Here is a 17,747-nt window from a genome sequence, read left to right as displayed (position 1 = left end):
CGCTTTTTGTTTTTTAATTTTTTAATTGTAGGTCTGGAGTTCAGACTCTGCCCCACAACGCCAAGGTTCACTACAACTACGCCAATTTCCTGAAGGACCAAGGTCGGAACCGGGAAGCCATCTACCACTACAGAACGGCCCTCAAGTAAGTGCTGGGCGCCATGCAGGTGTCGCTGTTGGGCTGTTCGGGCCCCGTCTATTTCACTCACCCCTCCCAGTATGGGGTGGCGGGGCGGGGGTGGGGATGGGGGGCGGGTAGGTTCTTTCTGGTGACAGTGAATGTCTCCTTGGATATGGTGTAGGCCTTGGGTTCTGAGACTTACGGCTCTGTGTTCAACTCTGTTACTAGTGTGGTAACTCTACCTTGCGTCTAACTTGATGTTTTCTTGTAAAAGTTTCCACGGCTACACATTACAAAATGAAGCGATGCTCAGGTGAGGAAAAAATATGCATAATACATATATGTATGTATATATTTCCCCAGTAAATTTCTCCCACTCCAGGCTTCTGACCATCTGAAAAGATTCATATGAAGACATTTGAGTAAACCAAATAGGGCTTTAAATATGACCTTCAGAGAAAACTAAAAATTCAAGTTGTGTATTCCCATTGGCATCCTTGATCTCTCTTAGGCACTCTGAAAAACTGTGGCTCTGACTCTCAAGGTGGTCTTCTCTAAAAAGTCCCGGATAATAAACATATTTGACCTGGAACGTGTGGAGACATGATAACAGAGCCTCGGACCCTGTAAATGTGGGCAAAATCAAACACGGTGACTCCTCTCTTTTACTGAGTACTGGGAGCTCACAGAGGCTTTTGAAGAGATTTCCAGGCCCCCGCAGACTGGCCTACATTGGGTTGGAGTTTTCTGGTACTGTTCCACCTTAGGACATACTTAAAATACTTAAACCAAACAAATCATGTATTTCACTGCAGTGCTCAAAGCTCAGTTTGAAGTCATCACTTTTAAAGGAACTGGCCTGATTTTTAAAAGTCTCCTTTTGAACAGCGTTCTGCTCAAGTGTGTTGTTCATCGGTCAGCATCTGTTAGATTTTAGGACTTGTTATTTAATATTCAGTATGGCAAAAATTCTCAACTGTCACATCAAGTTCCTTTCCAAAAGTGCTATCAAATACTTTTCCAAAGCTTTCAAGAAATGTTAAGTCCTGGAAGAATACTTGTAACAGAGCTTTTTATTGAGGATTATAAGTTTTTATTAAAAAATCAAGGACCGTTTTTAAGATTTTAAGGAATTATATTCTTTCACTGGAAGGCAGATTACCCAAATGTTTACATTGCTTATCTCCGGTTGGTGAGATTATGGTTTGATTTTTTTTTTCTTGATATTTTCTTATGTGCTCCAGATGTTCCACAGTGAAAATGTATTTGAGGAAATGTCATTTTTAAAAAGGCATATTCAGTCAAGGATACACATAAAGTGTGTTTTGGCTTTAACAATTAATGTTTCATGAGTTTGGTGACATTTTTGAAAGAAAAAAAAGAAGAGTAAGTTGTGTGAAAAATAACTGTTGGAAGAAAATGTATCAGTATCTTTTAAAATTTATTTTAGTCGAACAGACAGTTTTCTTTCATGTTCACGCAGGAAGACATGGTAGACCCTAAGGCACAGCTTGGGGCAAAGGTGTAAGTTAAGTAAAATACTCTGACAGGTGATTTTACTGAGTTATAATAATTATAGCTGGTTGGGTCCTTCAGTGTCTTTCCCATAAAACAATAAAAATAAATGTTTGTTTCAGCAACTGTGCTTCTGGAAGAAACATATCCCTTGAGAAATGGGGAAAAACAATGAAAGCTGTAAATGTACTGCATAGTAATTAGCGAAATATTTCACTCTCTCAGACCAGGCTCAAAATTCTTCTGATTTAAAATAAAATATCATTCTCTTTGTGTGGATACCTCTGTGGTGAATTTTCAAAAGATGTGGGATTTTTTTTTAGATGGAAGTAAATTGTCACCCTGTATCAGAAAGAAAAAGAAAATACCCGGACTGTTTATCGTTGATGAACTTATCCTATTTGACTTGGTGTTTGCCCTTATTGCGATATTGCTGTTTCTTTGTGGAAGTCACTGGGACAGGGATTCCTCCCTCTCCCAGCTGCTCCTGCTATTTCACCTTCAGTGTGTCTGATGTTTTCCATATTTGCACACGATAAGAAAGAGAATGATTAAGGAAATGTAGGGCTGAAGGGGATACTGTCTGAAATCAGCCCCAACAATTGCTCATTCCTGTTGTGATGGCTGTAGAGATCCCGCGGGGAATGGCGAAATTAGTCACTAGGGTTAGATCTATAACGATGTCTTTGTGGCCGGCTTGCAGTTCTAAACACAGCACTGTACTAGACTGATCATTGTATAGGACATGGATATCTGCTTCTTTTAAATGTTATTCTATTCTTTAAATCATGTGCAAGGATCGCTGACTTCTCTTCCCTTTTGATGTACCTCATGTATTATATTTCTGTAATACAAGGGAAATCTTGTATTTTGGGAATATGCTACAACCAAGACTATAGATTAAGAGTAAGACCCACCTCATTAAAGAAAAATGTCAGAACCCTTTCCTTAAGTCCTCAACAAACTTAAGTACTAGCTTCACTTCGCTGTGCAGGGCAGCTCCCATGTCTGTACATGGAGCTCCGGGTTCTATGAAGCGTGGGATTCTGTGTGCTGGAGGACCTGCCGTGGCCTCCGAAGCTTTCTGACCACACAGTTACCCTGGGAAGGGTTCTGCCACTCCACCTCACATCACGTGATGGGAGTAGGGAGTTCAGAGACCGCCCACTATCTCAGCTCTTCCTGCACCAGCGCTCCCACGAAATGCCTTGTCCCATAAATCCCGAAGGAGACAGTGGCTCCGACTTGATAACGTGCAGAAGACACTGGCTGTGTGTCTGGCCAGTGGTTTATTGATTGACATAAGAAGCCAGTTCAAGGTAAAGAGTTATAAAACCAACTATGTGTGCTCTTGAAGGTTTTATCAGACACTAAAATTTCACATGGACATCCATTCACCAGTCTTCTAATGTCAAAGCAAGTCCTTTCCTTTGAGGAAGAGTCTACTGATCTGGAAAAAAACACATCCATAATTTATTTCTATGATAATCAGTACTTTGATACTTTAAAGTGAAATAAAAATTTGGGGACTATTTGAGATTTGTCTGATTATTCTCCTTCAGTCTTTTAGAATAAATGATCTTATTCACATCTAATTCAACAGCAATTTTTTTAGCAACTTCTGTTTTGAAGTGCTTCTAGACAATTTGCTTAGTTTTCATGGAAATAACCCTTTTATTTATACTTTATCAGCTTTCAAAGTATTTTATTATATTGTATAATTGTAATAAAGGCTGCAATTGGAATAATTCTGTTAATAAACACAATAAAGTCTTAGAAGCCATGCAACTCAATCCATGGGAGCAAAAGGGCCCAGGCTCACCGAGGAAGTTCAAATTGTGTTTATCCATCAATATGTTTTACAGAAACCAGAGAACAAACATCTGGAAATCTGATGACATAATTAGAGACTGTAGGTGATAGAGTCATGGAATCTATTTTTTCATCTTGTATTTAAATTCCTGACATGACTCAATTACCAGTTGGCTAAAATGGACTGGTTGTCAGGAATCCTGCAACTGGGAGTGAGAATAGAGTTTGCCTTTGTCCTGGTGGCTCAGGGAGATCTCTCTGCTGTCAGCAGTGAAGTGCCCAATGCTCCACTGAACACTCGTTCACCGAGATGCCCTTCCTCCCACCCTACTGTAGGAATCCCCTGCCACGCCCAGATTTGCTGGTGTGGTCCAGGTGCTTGGCCATCAGCCATATGTAGGAATCCATCTTGATAAAAGGTCTATGATCAGTCACCCAGACAGCTATTTTTTCTCACAAATATGGTTTTGATATGAAATACACAATAAACTATCTAAGATGTTCCCCTTCCCAGAATCCTGTCACGCAGAAGATGTAGTACCTTGCCCTGGGGGCACTCAAGTGTGCGTGGGAAGCCTTGGGACCCTTACAGCCACCTTTGTCATTCCTAATATATCTGTTATTGATGTTTTAAACAGAAAATCTGAAGGAAGAGAAAACTGAAGGTCCTGACCAGGTTCTTTTCTGTGGACATTACTGAAAGGGAAGGAATGAGCTTTTAATGCCCATGGAGAAAACAAATATACACTTGCTATTTAATAGGCTAACATGTGGGAAAGAATCAAAGTAAACTATTGCTGATTGGAATGTTTTAATGCATAAAGTAGCGACTTGTGATTATAGTGCCCATTGATACCATCCTTTGTGTTCCCTCCCATGTGGGTAACCGGAACTCTGCAAGGAAGTTCCATGAGACTGCAGGAAGTGTGTGTGGAGGAAGGGAAGTAACGAAAGAATGACTAGTAAAGTGATGCTGTGTCATTGGGGTCTGGAGAAATCTAACTATACTTAATTAGCCCACTGTTCATGGATCTCCTAACTATCTCAGTAATATTCCTTTATTATAATTTCTTCAAAAAATGCTATCTATATAACTGGTGGAATCTGAACATTTTTTAAAAGTCAGTCAGGCTTTATGTAAAACGTCCTTCTTTACATAGCCTATTTTGAATGAAGGTTTGAAATAATTTACATGACTACAGGTGGCTTTGGATACCAGCTTCCATGTTTTTCTGGAAAGAATTAAAATTCCAATGCCATTTGTTAGCCGGGTTTAAGAAATCAAGATGGGTTCTTCTGTTGGTGTGGTAGTTTCACTTATAAAAGTCTAAATATGCTTTCCAGTATTATAGGTAGACACTTGACGTTATATCCATTTGTTTTTATTGATGAAATTGTATTCTCACTACATGTATGAATGTTGTTAATTCTCACAGTTTTATCCATTAATTTAAGAAATTAAACATTATTTCATTTAGAAAAAAAGACAGAATTTTAGTCACATTATGGACATACTTATGGACTAAATTTTCAAATGAAAATTCCATAATGTATGTGGCCCTGTCTGTCCTTTTTCCACTTTATGTGACTCTCACAATAAAAGCTTGCTGTGGTTCCCTAGGAGACAGAGGGAAGGCAGGGGTTTGCCTGCAGGAAGTTTATTAAGGAGTGCTCTCTGCCTCACCTGGAAAGCAGGGTGTGCAGAGGGGAAGCTGAGGTGCAGGGCAGTTACAAGGAGGTTTCAGGTGATCCCGTGGGAGCTCTGGCTAGCCCCTTAGAATGGTCGTGCATGGATAAGATATCAAACTTGTATACTTGCTTCTCAGCTAATCACCAGGCAGGGACAATAGCCATGACTGAGTCAGCTCTCTGAGGCTGAGAGCGATGCCCAGGGAAGGACTCACTGTGCGCTTCAGCAGCTGGGGCAACGAGTACCTCAGACTCGAAAAGCGAGTCTGGGCGGTGCAAGGCAGCATCTACTACATCGGCTCAATTTATGATTTTTTGTATAAGTCAATGTGAGCACACAATATGAGTACACAATACCATTTAGACTTGCCATTAAAATGACCATAATGGTGTTAGCTACTTCCAGGTTGGAATACTACAAAATAATTCATACAAAAGGCTTAAAGCAGTGTCTAAATACCTGGCAATACTAAACCCAGTAAATGTTATTAATCATCCAAAATCTGACCACTTCTGTCCACATGCAGCACCCACCATCTCTCACCAAGTTTACTGCAGCATTTTCTCTGGTCTCTCCATGTTCACCTCTCCACCATCCCCTTCAGTCCGTTCTCAGCACAGCAGCCATGGGGATGTTCCCAGGATAGCAGCCCCACACTCAGAACACTCTCTAGCTCCCACCTCATTCCCAGGAACTCAGCACCCAGGTAGCAACCATAACTTCCTGCAGTGCCTGCCCCCTTGCTTCTCAGGCCTCACCTCCTACAACCCTTCTTGCTCGCTCAGCTCTCGCTGCGTAGAGCTGCAGACACATGGCAGTCAGGCACACACCCGTCACATTCCATCCCTATTTCAGGGACTCTGTGTTTGTCATTTCCTCTGCCCTGAGTACTTTCTCTCCTTCCCTAAATAGCTACTTTCCTCTCTTCCTTCAGGACTCCTCATGTCATGTCATCTTGTCCTTGAGGCCTCCCTGGTCTCCTTTCTTAAAAGTGCAGCCACCCCAACATACCGTGTTCCCCTTCTGTGCTTCACTTTGTTCTCCGGCATTGATCACCCTTCCATGCAGTCATTAGCAGAGGGACTGGCAAAATGTTTGCTGAAAGAAAGGCTGAGTTAACACAATGTGTAACATCTCCATCACAAGCCCTCTGAGAGTCAGAGGACAACTCCATAATGACAGTGTTTCTCCCGGGGAGAACTGTCAGCAGTTCAGGCGAAACAACTCCTTGTTTATGCAGGACTGTCCTATGCATTGCAAGATGGGTGTTTTTTCTAATGTATCTTCCTGATTATGCTATTGCAGTTTTCCTAACTTTTTTTCTTCCTTTTATCCCCTCCCTTCCCTGCACCCTCCCACCCTCCAGCATTCCACCCCACTTAGTTCATGTCTGTGGGTTGTACATATAACTTCTTTGGCATCTCTATTTCCTATACTGTTCTTAATCTTTCCCCATCTATGTTATGCTTCTTATTCCTTGTACACCACCCCAGTTCTTTCCCTCCTCCTGAAAACCCTCCATGTGATCTCCATTTCTCTGGTTCTGTTCCTGTTCTAGTTGTTTGCTTAGTTTTTGTTTTTGTTTCTTAGGTTCAGTTGTTAATAGTTATAAGTTGTCATATTACTGTTCTTAGTTTTTTATCTTCTTTTATTTCTTAGATAAGTCCCTTTAACATTTCATAGAATAAGGGCTTGGTAATGATGAGCTCCTTTAACTTGACCTTATCTGGAAAGCTCTCTATCTGCCCTTCCATTCTAAATGATAGCTTTGCTGGATAGAGTAATCTTGGATGTAAGTCCTTACCTTTCATGACTTCAAATACTTCTTTCAAGACCCTTCTTGCCTGTAAAATTTCTTTGAGAAATTAGCTGATAGTCTTATGGGAACTCCTTTGTAGGTCACTGTGTCCTTTTCTCTTGCTGCTTTTAAGATTCTCTCCTTATCTTTAATCTTGGCTAATGTAATTCTGATGTGCCTTGGTGTGTTCCTCCTTGGGTCCAATTTCTTTGGAACTCTCTGAGCTTCCTGGACTTCCTGGAAGTCTATTTCCTTTGCCAGATTGGGGAAAGTTTTCCTTCATCATTTGTTCAAATAAATTTTCAATTTCTTGCTGTTATTGTGCTTCTTCTGGCATCCCTATGATTCGGATGTTGGAGTGCTTCAGTTGTCCCACAGGTTCCTAAACCTCTTGTTTTTTTGAGTTTATTTTTTCATTCTGCTCCAGTTGGATATTTATTTATTTCTTTTGTTCCAAATCACTGATTTGAGTCCCGGTTTCCTTCCTTTCACTGTTGGTTTCCTGTATATTTTGCTTTATTTCACTTTGTGTAGCCTTCATCTCTTCCTTCATTTTGCAGCCGAGCTCAGTCAGTTTTGTGAGCCTCCTGATTACCAGTGTTTTGAACTCCGCATCAGATACATTGTCTCTCTCCTTGTCTCTTAGCCCTTTTTCTGGAGTTTTGATCTGTTCTTTCATTTGGGCCATGTTCCTTTGTCTTGGTGCATCTGTTATGTTATAAGGGGATATTCACCTTAAGTGTTGACCAGGGTGGGGCAACCCTCTGCTGTGGTGTGGCCCTGTTTGGTGGGGGGGTGGTCTGGGAGGGAATGATGCCACTCACTTGCTCAGCTCTAGCCCCACTGTCCAATGGACTCTGCTGTGAGACTGGGGCTTTCTCCCACTGTGGCAGCCCCTGCAGTGTCTCACAGCCAGCTGTGAGTCTCTATTTTCCCATTTAGCCAGCCCTGCCTCCTTGAGCATCCTCTCCACCCGGCTGCCTGTCTTTGTCTCCGCCCCTCCTACGGGTCTGGGTGAATGTTTCTTTAACTCCTTGGTTGTCAGAGTTCCATGCAGTTTCATTTTCTGGCACTTCTAGTCATTTATTGTTTTAAAATTGGTTGTTACCCTCCTTTTGGTTGTGCTAGGAAGCAAAGGGTTTCTACCTACGCCTCATCTTGGCGGGAACTACACTGCAAGGTCTTTAACACCCCTAGCCCCTGCCCACTGTATGTAAGTGGTGACCCCAATTCCTAATGTGACTATCGTGGAAATGTACCCGCCTTCTCCACTTCTCATGATCTTCTTGGTTGGTAGTTATTGATTAGGAATATGGACACTCTTTTCCTGCCCACCACTCTCTTTTCTCTAAGTTGATCCAAAAAATCAGTGCTATTCATGCTACAAACAGTTATTACAATCAGGATCCTACAAGCACATTGATCTGTCACAGAAAGCTTTGAATGTCCTTATAACCTTGGGTGTAGTTTTTAAAATTGCGCATGTCTGGAATTCCACTTGGCATTGAGCATATCAGAAAGGCTTGGAGGAAATTGCTCTGGTGCCTGTGGGAATCATTTGCTCTAGAAGATGAGGGATTGACAGGCTTCTGAGTGAGTACTTGACAAAGACCATTCCTACATTCTTAAAATGGAGCGGGTCACACGCCCTTCACATCTGAGAACACGCGGTATGGGAGAAACAGATGGATACAAGATGACTTGAGTGTTCACTGGGTTAGTGATGAAGAAATAATGGGTGTTACTTTGACTGATGGGAGCAAGTCAAAAGCCATGAACAGCAGTGAAGAGAGTGATTTTTTGCAGGATAAGTGATTCATATGAGAAAAGGAGAGCTGGCAGCTTCAGCCTGGTGTGGGTTTATTCAGGCTAAGGAGGGAGCCAGGGAAAACCACCCAGCAGCCCTGCAGCGGACTCAGAAGCATTAAATGTAGGCACTGTAATAGGTGTGACGATGGCTATTTTTTTACTCACCATCTCGTTGTTCACATAAAAGATGATTTGTTCTCACAGAGGGTCAATATGTTGTTAACCTTGTTGTTGCAGAGAACGCAAACTAAAGCCCAGACTACAGTCAAAATCACACAGCTGGAAAGTCACCCATGACTTCTGCCTCCCCAGATAGTTATTTTTCCACTCTGCCAGAGGACTTTCCCATCCTTCTGCCACAAAAAAACGAAGTTCACCATGATCACCCCAAGCCTTTGAGAAAGGTTAAATTACGTTCATCATTCTCTACTTAAAAGAGCAAAGAAATAGTTAATTCAGTCCATTCCCCAAACTGTTGAGGTAAATTCTCAGAAATCAGGAAGGTTTCAGCCATTTAATATTACTCATTTCCTCAGGGTAGCAGGGAACATGGTTTTACCCTAAATTATCTTACAAAATCAGTTGGGCAGAATCCTAAATCACTGCTGGAAGTAGTCCACTCTGAGAGGTCAGATAATTTAACTGGCTCTCTCTGGCGAGAGTGTCACAGTTCCCTAAATTGCATTCGAGGGTTTTTTCCAAGGCTGTCTGTAGTGAGCAGCAAGGAGTGCATTGCAAAAAGGAACTGGAATACACCACAATTAAAGGAGCATACCAATAAATAATCGTCACCCAGGTGCAGTTAGTGACATGATGATTCAATTGTCATACCAGGAAGGAACCAGGTACTTAAGAATGCCAGAGACTAATTAGGCTGAAAATATGCTGCCGACTCCTGAAATGAAGTTTACTTGGAGTATTTTTTTTTAGCCCAGAGAAATTTGGCTTTTATGATTGAATTTTTTTCCCAGCCATGTTTTTCTTTTGTATTCTTTTTTCTCAAAAGGAAATAGAAAAGAAACATCTAACCTTAGCATAGTTAACCTCAAATAAAATTAATGTGTGAATGAGAATCAGACAAATCAGTGTGTATATTCTGAAAAATTGCAAACTGGAGCACATGATACAATATTATTTGAAACAGTGAAATGCTTTATAAGGTACTCAAAGGGTGAAAAATTAACAGGATCCTTAACTTTTGAACAGACTGTATAAAATTTAAAGTAAATGACTGAAAGAAAATTTAAAACCACAATTCAGTCATGTACATCTCATGTCTATACATCTTTAGTTGTGCTTAAAACTTAAGAACAGTGGATCAGAGAGCACGTATGTAGGTCTTACATACCGAGTGTTGTTGATTGTAGATTGCTTTGCATAATACCATGCTTCTCAGAGACACCACGGTTTTGTGTGTCAGGAGACAAATTTTTTCAGTGAATGAGAATCTCTCGGCAACCACATTTCCTACATTTATTTCACTTCTGTCACTGAGCAGTAGTTCTGAAGAGATCACAGTTGAATGGATTGGTCAAAGGCAAAAAAAAAGAGAGAGAATATATTCAAGATAGAAGCTCTAATTTGTATTTATTTGCTCATGGCGTAATGATTCATGTATTGTTTGGGAAAATAGATTTACAGGAACTGTCTGCCTTCTTACCACTTAAGAACACAAGGACTTCTGAGATATTCTTTGTTTTCTAATAACCTATTGCTTGATTCTCCCAGCATCTCTTTTCTCAGCTATAAAATAATGCAGTAATTTTAATTAAAGAACTAAGAAGGCTACATGAGATACTGTATGAAAAAACCCTCTAAAATAAAAAACATGTCATGAATACATCCTGGCTCTTTTGAGACCCATTTTCTTTTGTTCCTGCCTTCTGTTTTTCACTTAGGCTCCTGTTCCTGTTAACGCATTGTTGATGTTCATTCTTCCCAGAGAAGATGACTGGGAATGAAGGGGAATAATCATGTTCTTACCTATCTATTTTATTAATTCTGGCAAGAGATAAAAATGAAGAACCCCTTAAATGCTCCAATGGATGTGTGTTTATCACAAATGTAAATTATCCAATAATTGAAAAACATCTCTTCAGTTCATGGAACTCTACCTCTCGGTCCAGATTTCTTTTTGAAAGAGAAAAAATAAACTTCCTAATACCCCAGAACTATTTCACAGCATAACACCTTTTCTGTGTAATAAATTTAAAAAATTTAACTCACTGAAATGAAAATAGTAAAGAAATAGCAAGAGCCCCCATAAACAATGTGAGTGGTGAATGAAACTGCGAGAAAGAAAATCCAGGTGCATTGGTCTTTGAAAAGTAGGCCTGCAATCACCACACTGTTGCAGTGTGGGGAAGCTTTTGTTGAGGTTTTTCTTTTTTACATGGGAAAGGGAATAATCACTAACAGAACTTTTGTAAAACATGCCTGTAGAAATTAGAGTCAGGATGGGCTTAATTTATTCAAGATGGACTCAATTCATTCTGACAATTGCTATAGGTACATAGACATCTCCTAAATTATTCATCTTTTATATAGAAAATTCCCTCCATGCTGGCCCCCTCAGACCTCAGGGTTGACTTAGACCCAAGTAAATAAACTTGTGTTTATTTCAAAAGTAAACACACAAACCTGGCTGGTGTGGCTCAGTGGATTGAGCACCAGCCTGTGAATGGAAGGATCACTGGTTGGATTCTCAGTCAGAGCACATGCCTGGGTTGTGGGCCAGGTTCCCAGTAGGGGACGTACAAGAGGCAACCACACAGAGATATTTCTCTCCTTCTCTTTTTTCCTTCCCCTCTCTCTAAAAATAAATAAGCGAAATTTTTTTAAAAGTAAACATACAAAATAAGGTTTGTTCTTGCATAGGTCTTCAATGCACAAGAGTATCTAAGAAAATATCTACATCCATATACAAATCAAAGTAAAAAAATGACATTTTTATTCTAACATGGTTGTTGAAGAATCCTTTTAATGAAATTCATCTTTGTTTCATAAATGATCCAATGCTTGTTTGTGATTAGGTCAACCTAATCAGATAACTAGTGAGACAAGATATTACTAGAAGACCCTTACTATCACCAGGAATAAACACCTATTCATTTTCCAGGTTGAGGGCTTTTCATGATAATAGATGCAGTAATTCACCTAAAATGGCAGCCATCTTCTTGGAGGTGTCAGGCCTCTGTTAGTGAACGTAGAACCTCTTTTCTGACCGCTGCTGGCCAGGAAGCCCTCTCCTCTACCTGCTGGTTCTGCAGCCTTGAAACATAGGCACACTGAAGATTTTTACTTTCTCACTACTTATTCCTGTTTTTAAGAGTTCTGTGTGGACTTACGTTCCATTTCTGATTTGATTAAAAAAAATGAGAAGGAGAGAGAAACATTTTTGTAGTCGGTGAACTTTGAAAGTGCATGCCGTTCCTTTAAGTCACCATGGGCTCGTGACTAGGGTGCAGAAAGGAGGGCCGAGAGCCCGCTGGAGAGCGGCAGTGCAGGGGCGAGCCTGCGTGGCAGCTCTCCCTGAATTTACTGTCCTTGTCCATTGTTTGTGCTTTCATCTCAGACATTCATTTTGAGAGCTTGAAAGCCTCAAATAAATAAGGGAAAGATCAAGTTTATGAAGTTACCTCTTCTGAGAAGGCAGATGTCTCGGGATGCTTTTTATCACTGTTTGTCATCAGAGAAATGACCAGAATTATTCTCACTGTGTTCACTAGACATCTCTTAAGTCATTTGGACGTCACAGAGGTTTACCCAACATAAAAAAAAAGTTACTTTAGAATAATTTGAGCCCTGGCCCTGGCTGTAATGTGCCCTCCGTAACCATTTCCAAAATAATTCTTAGGCACAAGCTTCCCAGGAGACTTTTGGGTACAGAGCGAACAGGCAGGTGCAAGAGCATTTTATTTTTGCCTCTCCTCATAGCTCTGAGATCCTGTAGTGGCATCTCAGAAAGAGCAAAAAAACTTGCCATACCTTAGGAACGGTGAGATTGGGTATTAAGGGGCGAGGACCAGGGTCTCTATAAAGTTGTCTTTGCTAATTAAAGGTCACCGAAGAGAAGCAAACAACAGTGCTTGTCTGGCCTGGTGTGTTATCTTTCCCCGCCTTTCTCTCATAATATATTTTTTCCTACAGCCTTCAAAGCCATTGTGAATAATTAGAACTTTTAAGCTTTGAGAGGACGTAACATTCATTTGAATTGATTCTATTCCTTGTCTGTCGAGAGAAGCATTACCCAAAATAATCTTTTTAAAAACACGAATTCTGAAGTTCTGAGGGATGTTCAGTGCTGGTCAGTGAGGGAGTAGGGAAGGGAGGATGGCACAGGAAAATAAACTTAGGAAGCTCTGGGTAAGCAAAGATTCGAAATAAAAAGTTCTGCAACTTGTCTTCTTGGCCCTTTAATAGCAGCCCCGTCTGTCCCAGAATTAAATTGATCTGCTTAGAACATACAGAGCAGGGTGGGAGGGTATTTGACTGTCAAGAGACTTGACAAGAACAGATCCGATTTTTATTACTTGGCCATTACCTTGGCTTTTCCACATTAAAAGCCAGCTCCACGGGCTTATTCAAAGTACTCCGGGTGACAGAGATGGAGTGAACCTCTTAGCAGCTAAACGTGTTCACTCTAAATGTGGCAGAAACAGCTAAGCTATGTCACTGTGCTGATTTGCCTTCTTTATAGTTTGAGTTAAAGATAAAAAATTTATTCCCTTTCTTCCTTAATCAGCACAAATTTGGTTTACTGATATATACCGAGTCCTTTACATTGGCTTTTGAACACCAGAAGCATTATTTTCACTTTATTGTGCATTATTTAACTTTTGGTGCTTTTTTGTGTGTGTTCATCAGGATTTTTATTATGAGAACTATATCAGGCCAGGTGGTACCAAAGTGCAGAAAGAGAGGGAGATCAGATAAAGTGGAAAAAGAGAGTCAAGAGGGCTGATTATTTGGGGATAAAGTTTTTTCATGGGGAAACATGTACCACCTTTCCTAAGTGGTGATGGTCTAACTGATGCTCCAAATGTGGTTATGAAGATGTCTTGTCCAAGGAACCACCAGCATCTTCTGGAAATAGTGGGCACTGCAGAGGCAGCTGGTCAGCGGTCCCACCAGGACAGAAACTCAGCACCCAAGGCAGTGAGAATTTTCTATTAAAGCAAATTGACAGTAATTTTAATCTCCAAAGGATTAAAATTTATTTAACTCTCATAGATTCACATACTGTTTATCTTCGCACTGTTTGGGAGTTACTTACTTATGCCAGTAAATGTCAAATATATCCTTCCCTGCCTTATGTCTATGCTTGCAACTGTCAAAATAGTTCACCATTAAGATTTGGCATAAGAAAGAAAAACAAAGCTGGAGGCATCTTGTGCCATTTCAGACTATATTACAAAACTATAGTAATCAAAACAGCACAGTATTGTTTTATTAAAAAAAGACACAATGATCAATTGAAGAGAATAGAGAGGCCAGAAATAAACCCACACATCTATTGTCAATTAATTTACTACAAAGAAACCAAAAATACACAATGTGAAAAGGAGTCTTTTTAATAAATGGTGTTGGGAAAATCGGACAGTATATGCAAAAGAATGAAACTGGACAGAAAAACCGGTTTTACACCATACACAAAAATTAACAAAATAAATTAAAAAGAAGTGTAAGACCAGAAACCATAAAACTTCTAGAAGAGAACATAGGCTGTAAGCTCCCTGACACCAGTCTTAGCAACGATTTTTTTTTTTTAGATTTGACAGTAAAAGCAAAGGCAACAATAGTAAAAATAAATGAGTAGAACTATACAAAACTAAAAAGCTTCTGCACAGCAAAGGAAACCATTGATAAAATAAAAAAACAACTTCAGAATGTGTGAAAATAATTGCAAATCATATATCTGATAAAAATTTAATACCTCAAATATGTAAAGTGCCCATACTAGTCAAGAACAAAAAACTCCAGTTAAATTAACTGACAAAGAGTGTGAATAGACATTTTTCCAAATAAGACATACAGATGGCCAACAGGTGCATGAAAAGATACTCAACATTATTAATCATCAAGGGGAAGCAAAACTACAATGATATGTCACCTCAGCATCTGTTAGTATGGCTAATATTTTTAAAATCATTTTTCATTTTTCAGTTACAGTTGACACAATAGTATATTAGTTTTGAGGCTACAGCCCAGTGATTATATATTATATAACTTACTAAGTGATCATTTCAATAAATCTTGTACCCATCTGACACCATGCATAGTTATTAGAATATTATTGACTATATTTTATATGTACTTTACACCCCCATAACTATTTTGTAACTTCCAATTTGTACTTGTCTTTTGCTTTTTCAATGTTTACCTGAGGACACATTGATTTTAGAGAAAGGGGAAGGGAAGGAGAGAAAGAGAGAGAGAGAGAAACATCAATTGATTGCCTCTTGTACGTGTCCTGACTGGGAACTGAATCCTCAACCCAAGTATGTGCTCTGACTGGGAATCCAGCTGTGACATTTTGGTTTATGGAATGATGCTCCAAACAACTGAGACCATACCCAATAGGACCCAATTTGCATTTCTTAATCCCTTCATCTTTTTCACTCATGCCCCATCAACATGTTCTATGTATCTATGAGTCGATTTCTGTTCTGTTAGCTCATTTATTTTGGTTTTGTTTTTTAGATTCAATTGTTGATAGATATGTATTTATTGCCATTTTATTGTTTGTGATTTTGATTTTTTTCTTCCTCTTCTTCTTAAAAACCTCCTTTAACATTTTATATAATACTGTTTTGGTGGCAATGAACTCTGCTTTTTCTTGTCTGGGAAACTCTTTATCTGTCCTTTGATTCTAAAGGATAGCTTTGCTGGGTAGAACAATCTTGGGAGTATGTGCCTGCTTTTCATCACTTTGAATATTTCTTGCCAACCCTTCTGGACTACAAAGTTTCTTTTGAGAAATCATCTGACAATCTTCTGGGAGCTCCCTTGTAGGTAACTAACTGCTTTTCTGTTGCTGCTTTTAAGATTCTCCCTTTGTATTTAACCTTATGCATTTTAATTATCAAGTGTTTTTTATAGGCCTCTTTGGGTTCATTTTGTTTGGGACTCACTATGCTTCTTGGACGTCTGTGTCCACTTTCTTCACCAGGTTAGGGAAGTTTTCTGTCATTATTTTTTTAAATAGGTTTTCAATTTCTTGTCCTCTCTCTTCTCCTTCTAGTGCCCCTATGATGCAAATGTTGAATGTTGATGTACTTTAAGTTGTCCCGGAAGCTCCTTACACAACCCTCTTTTTTTGGATTTGTTTTTTCTTTTTACTATTCTGATTTTGTGTTTATTGCCTATTTACCTTCCAAATTTCTGACTTGATCCTCTGTTTCATCTACTACACTGTTGATTCCCTGTAATGTATTCTTTATTTCAGTTAATGTAACCTTCATTTCTGACTGGTTCTTTTCTGTGGTTTCTGTGTCTTTTCTTCTACTGTTAAAGTTCTCGATAAGTTCATTGAGCATCCTTATCACCAGTGTTTTGAACTCTGCATATAGTAGATTGCTTATGTCAATTTTGTTTAATTCTTTTTCTGGAGTTTTGTTCTGTTCTTTCATTTGGGACGTGTTTATTTGTCTTCTCATTTTGGCAGCCTGTTTCTTTGCATTGGGTATAGTTGCTATACCTCCCAGGCTTAGTAGTAGGGTCCTTTTATGTAGTGGGGTCCTGCAAGGTCCAGTGGCACAGCCTCCGTGTTCATTCTAGATGGACAATCCAGATGAACCACCTCCAGCCCTGTAGGATGTGTACACCCTCCCGTTGTAGCTGAGCCTTGATTGCTATTGGCACATCAGTGGGAAGGATTTACCCTCAAGCTGATGAGCTACAAGGACTGGGTAACCACTGAGGAGAACCAGCTGTGCAGGGGTCTACCCCATGGAGCAGGACTTAACTTAAGTCGGGGCTCTGGTACCTGCTAAGTCCACACCTTGAGTCTCTCACCTGTGGAGTTGGTTTGCTGGTTCTTCAGGGTGGTCTGAAGCTGTCCACTAGGTATGCTGGCTCTGGCTTCTCCCAGGAAGTACAGGCCAAGGTCAGTCACTGCCTGTGTTCTGCCTCTGTCTACCTGGCATGAGCTACACTGCAATCTGAATATAGATAGCTGCTATTTGTGCCGGACTTAGAGGTATCAAGGAGAGACCAACCTGTGAACCAAGGCTGGCTGTAACTTGTGCCAGGCCTAGGACTACTTCATGAGTGGTATGGGGCACACTGAGGCCAGATGCTGCTTGTTTGAGATATTTTAGGAAAGTCCAAAGCATGAGCCAAGACAAGCCATTTGTCTGGAAAAGCCACTGGAAATAGCTTGGGTGCACCCACAAATTGGGTGGGGTGGCTTCTCAGGGAATCTTCAGGGCAGAGGACAAAAAGTGTTAGCCAGATTGATGGAGACTCAGATATGGTGCCCGCCTGCTGGTGCTGTGTGGGGAGGGCTCAGCAGCTAGGACTTTAGTATGCCCCTTCAGCTCTCACCCTGATCAGGCCAGCACTTCAGTCCCTCCCTATAAGTCTCTGGTGCCTTTCAAGCTGCTGCCCCAGCACTGGAGCTCAGAGTGAGTCCAGGTACCATATTTTGCCATATATAATGTGCACCAATGTTTTGTGTGTATTATGTACGGGATTATTATACCCCATTGTTATACCCATGGTACGTAATCATTATACCCATGTATACTGTGCATTCTTATTTTTCCCTAAAAAATTTGGACAAAAAAGTGTACATTATACATGACAAAATACATTAAGTCCATGTGTGGGTCTTTTAAGAGGGATGTGTGGGGATCTAGAAGCCCTCTGTCTTACTCATTCACAATATATGCTGAATTTTACAGCCAAAAATTATGGGGACTTATCTTCCTGACACTGGAATCTTGGGCTGAGGGAACTGGTGTTGGGCTGGGACCCGTTGCTCCTTAGCAGGGACCTCT

At 40.2% G+C, this 17,747-nt stretch overlaps 1 protein-coding gene across 2 annotated transcripts in view; it reads left to right on the top strand.

Moving 5' to 3' along the window:
* TMTC1 (transmembrane O-mannosyltransferase targeting cadherins 1) overlaps positions 1–17,747 on the top strand; it is a 244,572-nt gene that overhangs the window by 173,393 nt on the left and 53,432 nt on the right. For both annotated transcript variants that reach the window (XM_037032260.1, XM_037032331.1), the window contains exon 11: positions 32–145. In XM_037032260.1, coding sequence (XP_036888155.1) covers positions 32–145 — 114 coding nt within the window. The remainder of the gene's footprint in view (positions 1–31; positions 146–17,747) is intronic.

The sequence above is a fragment of the Sturnira hondurensis genome, unplaced genomic scaffold, assembly GCF_014824575.4.
Source record: "Sturnira hondurensis isolate 20B ecotype Veracruz unplaced genomic scaffold, ASM1482457v3 Scaffold0000362, whole genome shotgun sequence".
In the NCBI taxonomy this organism is placed as follows: Eukaryota; Metazoa; Chordata; class Mammalia; order Chiroptera; family Phyllostomidae; genus Sturnira; species Sturnira hondurensis.
Note: the sequence above shows the minus strand (reverse complement) of the source record. Positions and strands in the feature narration are given on the sequence as shown.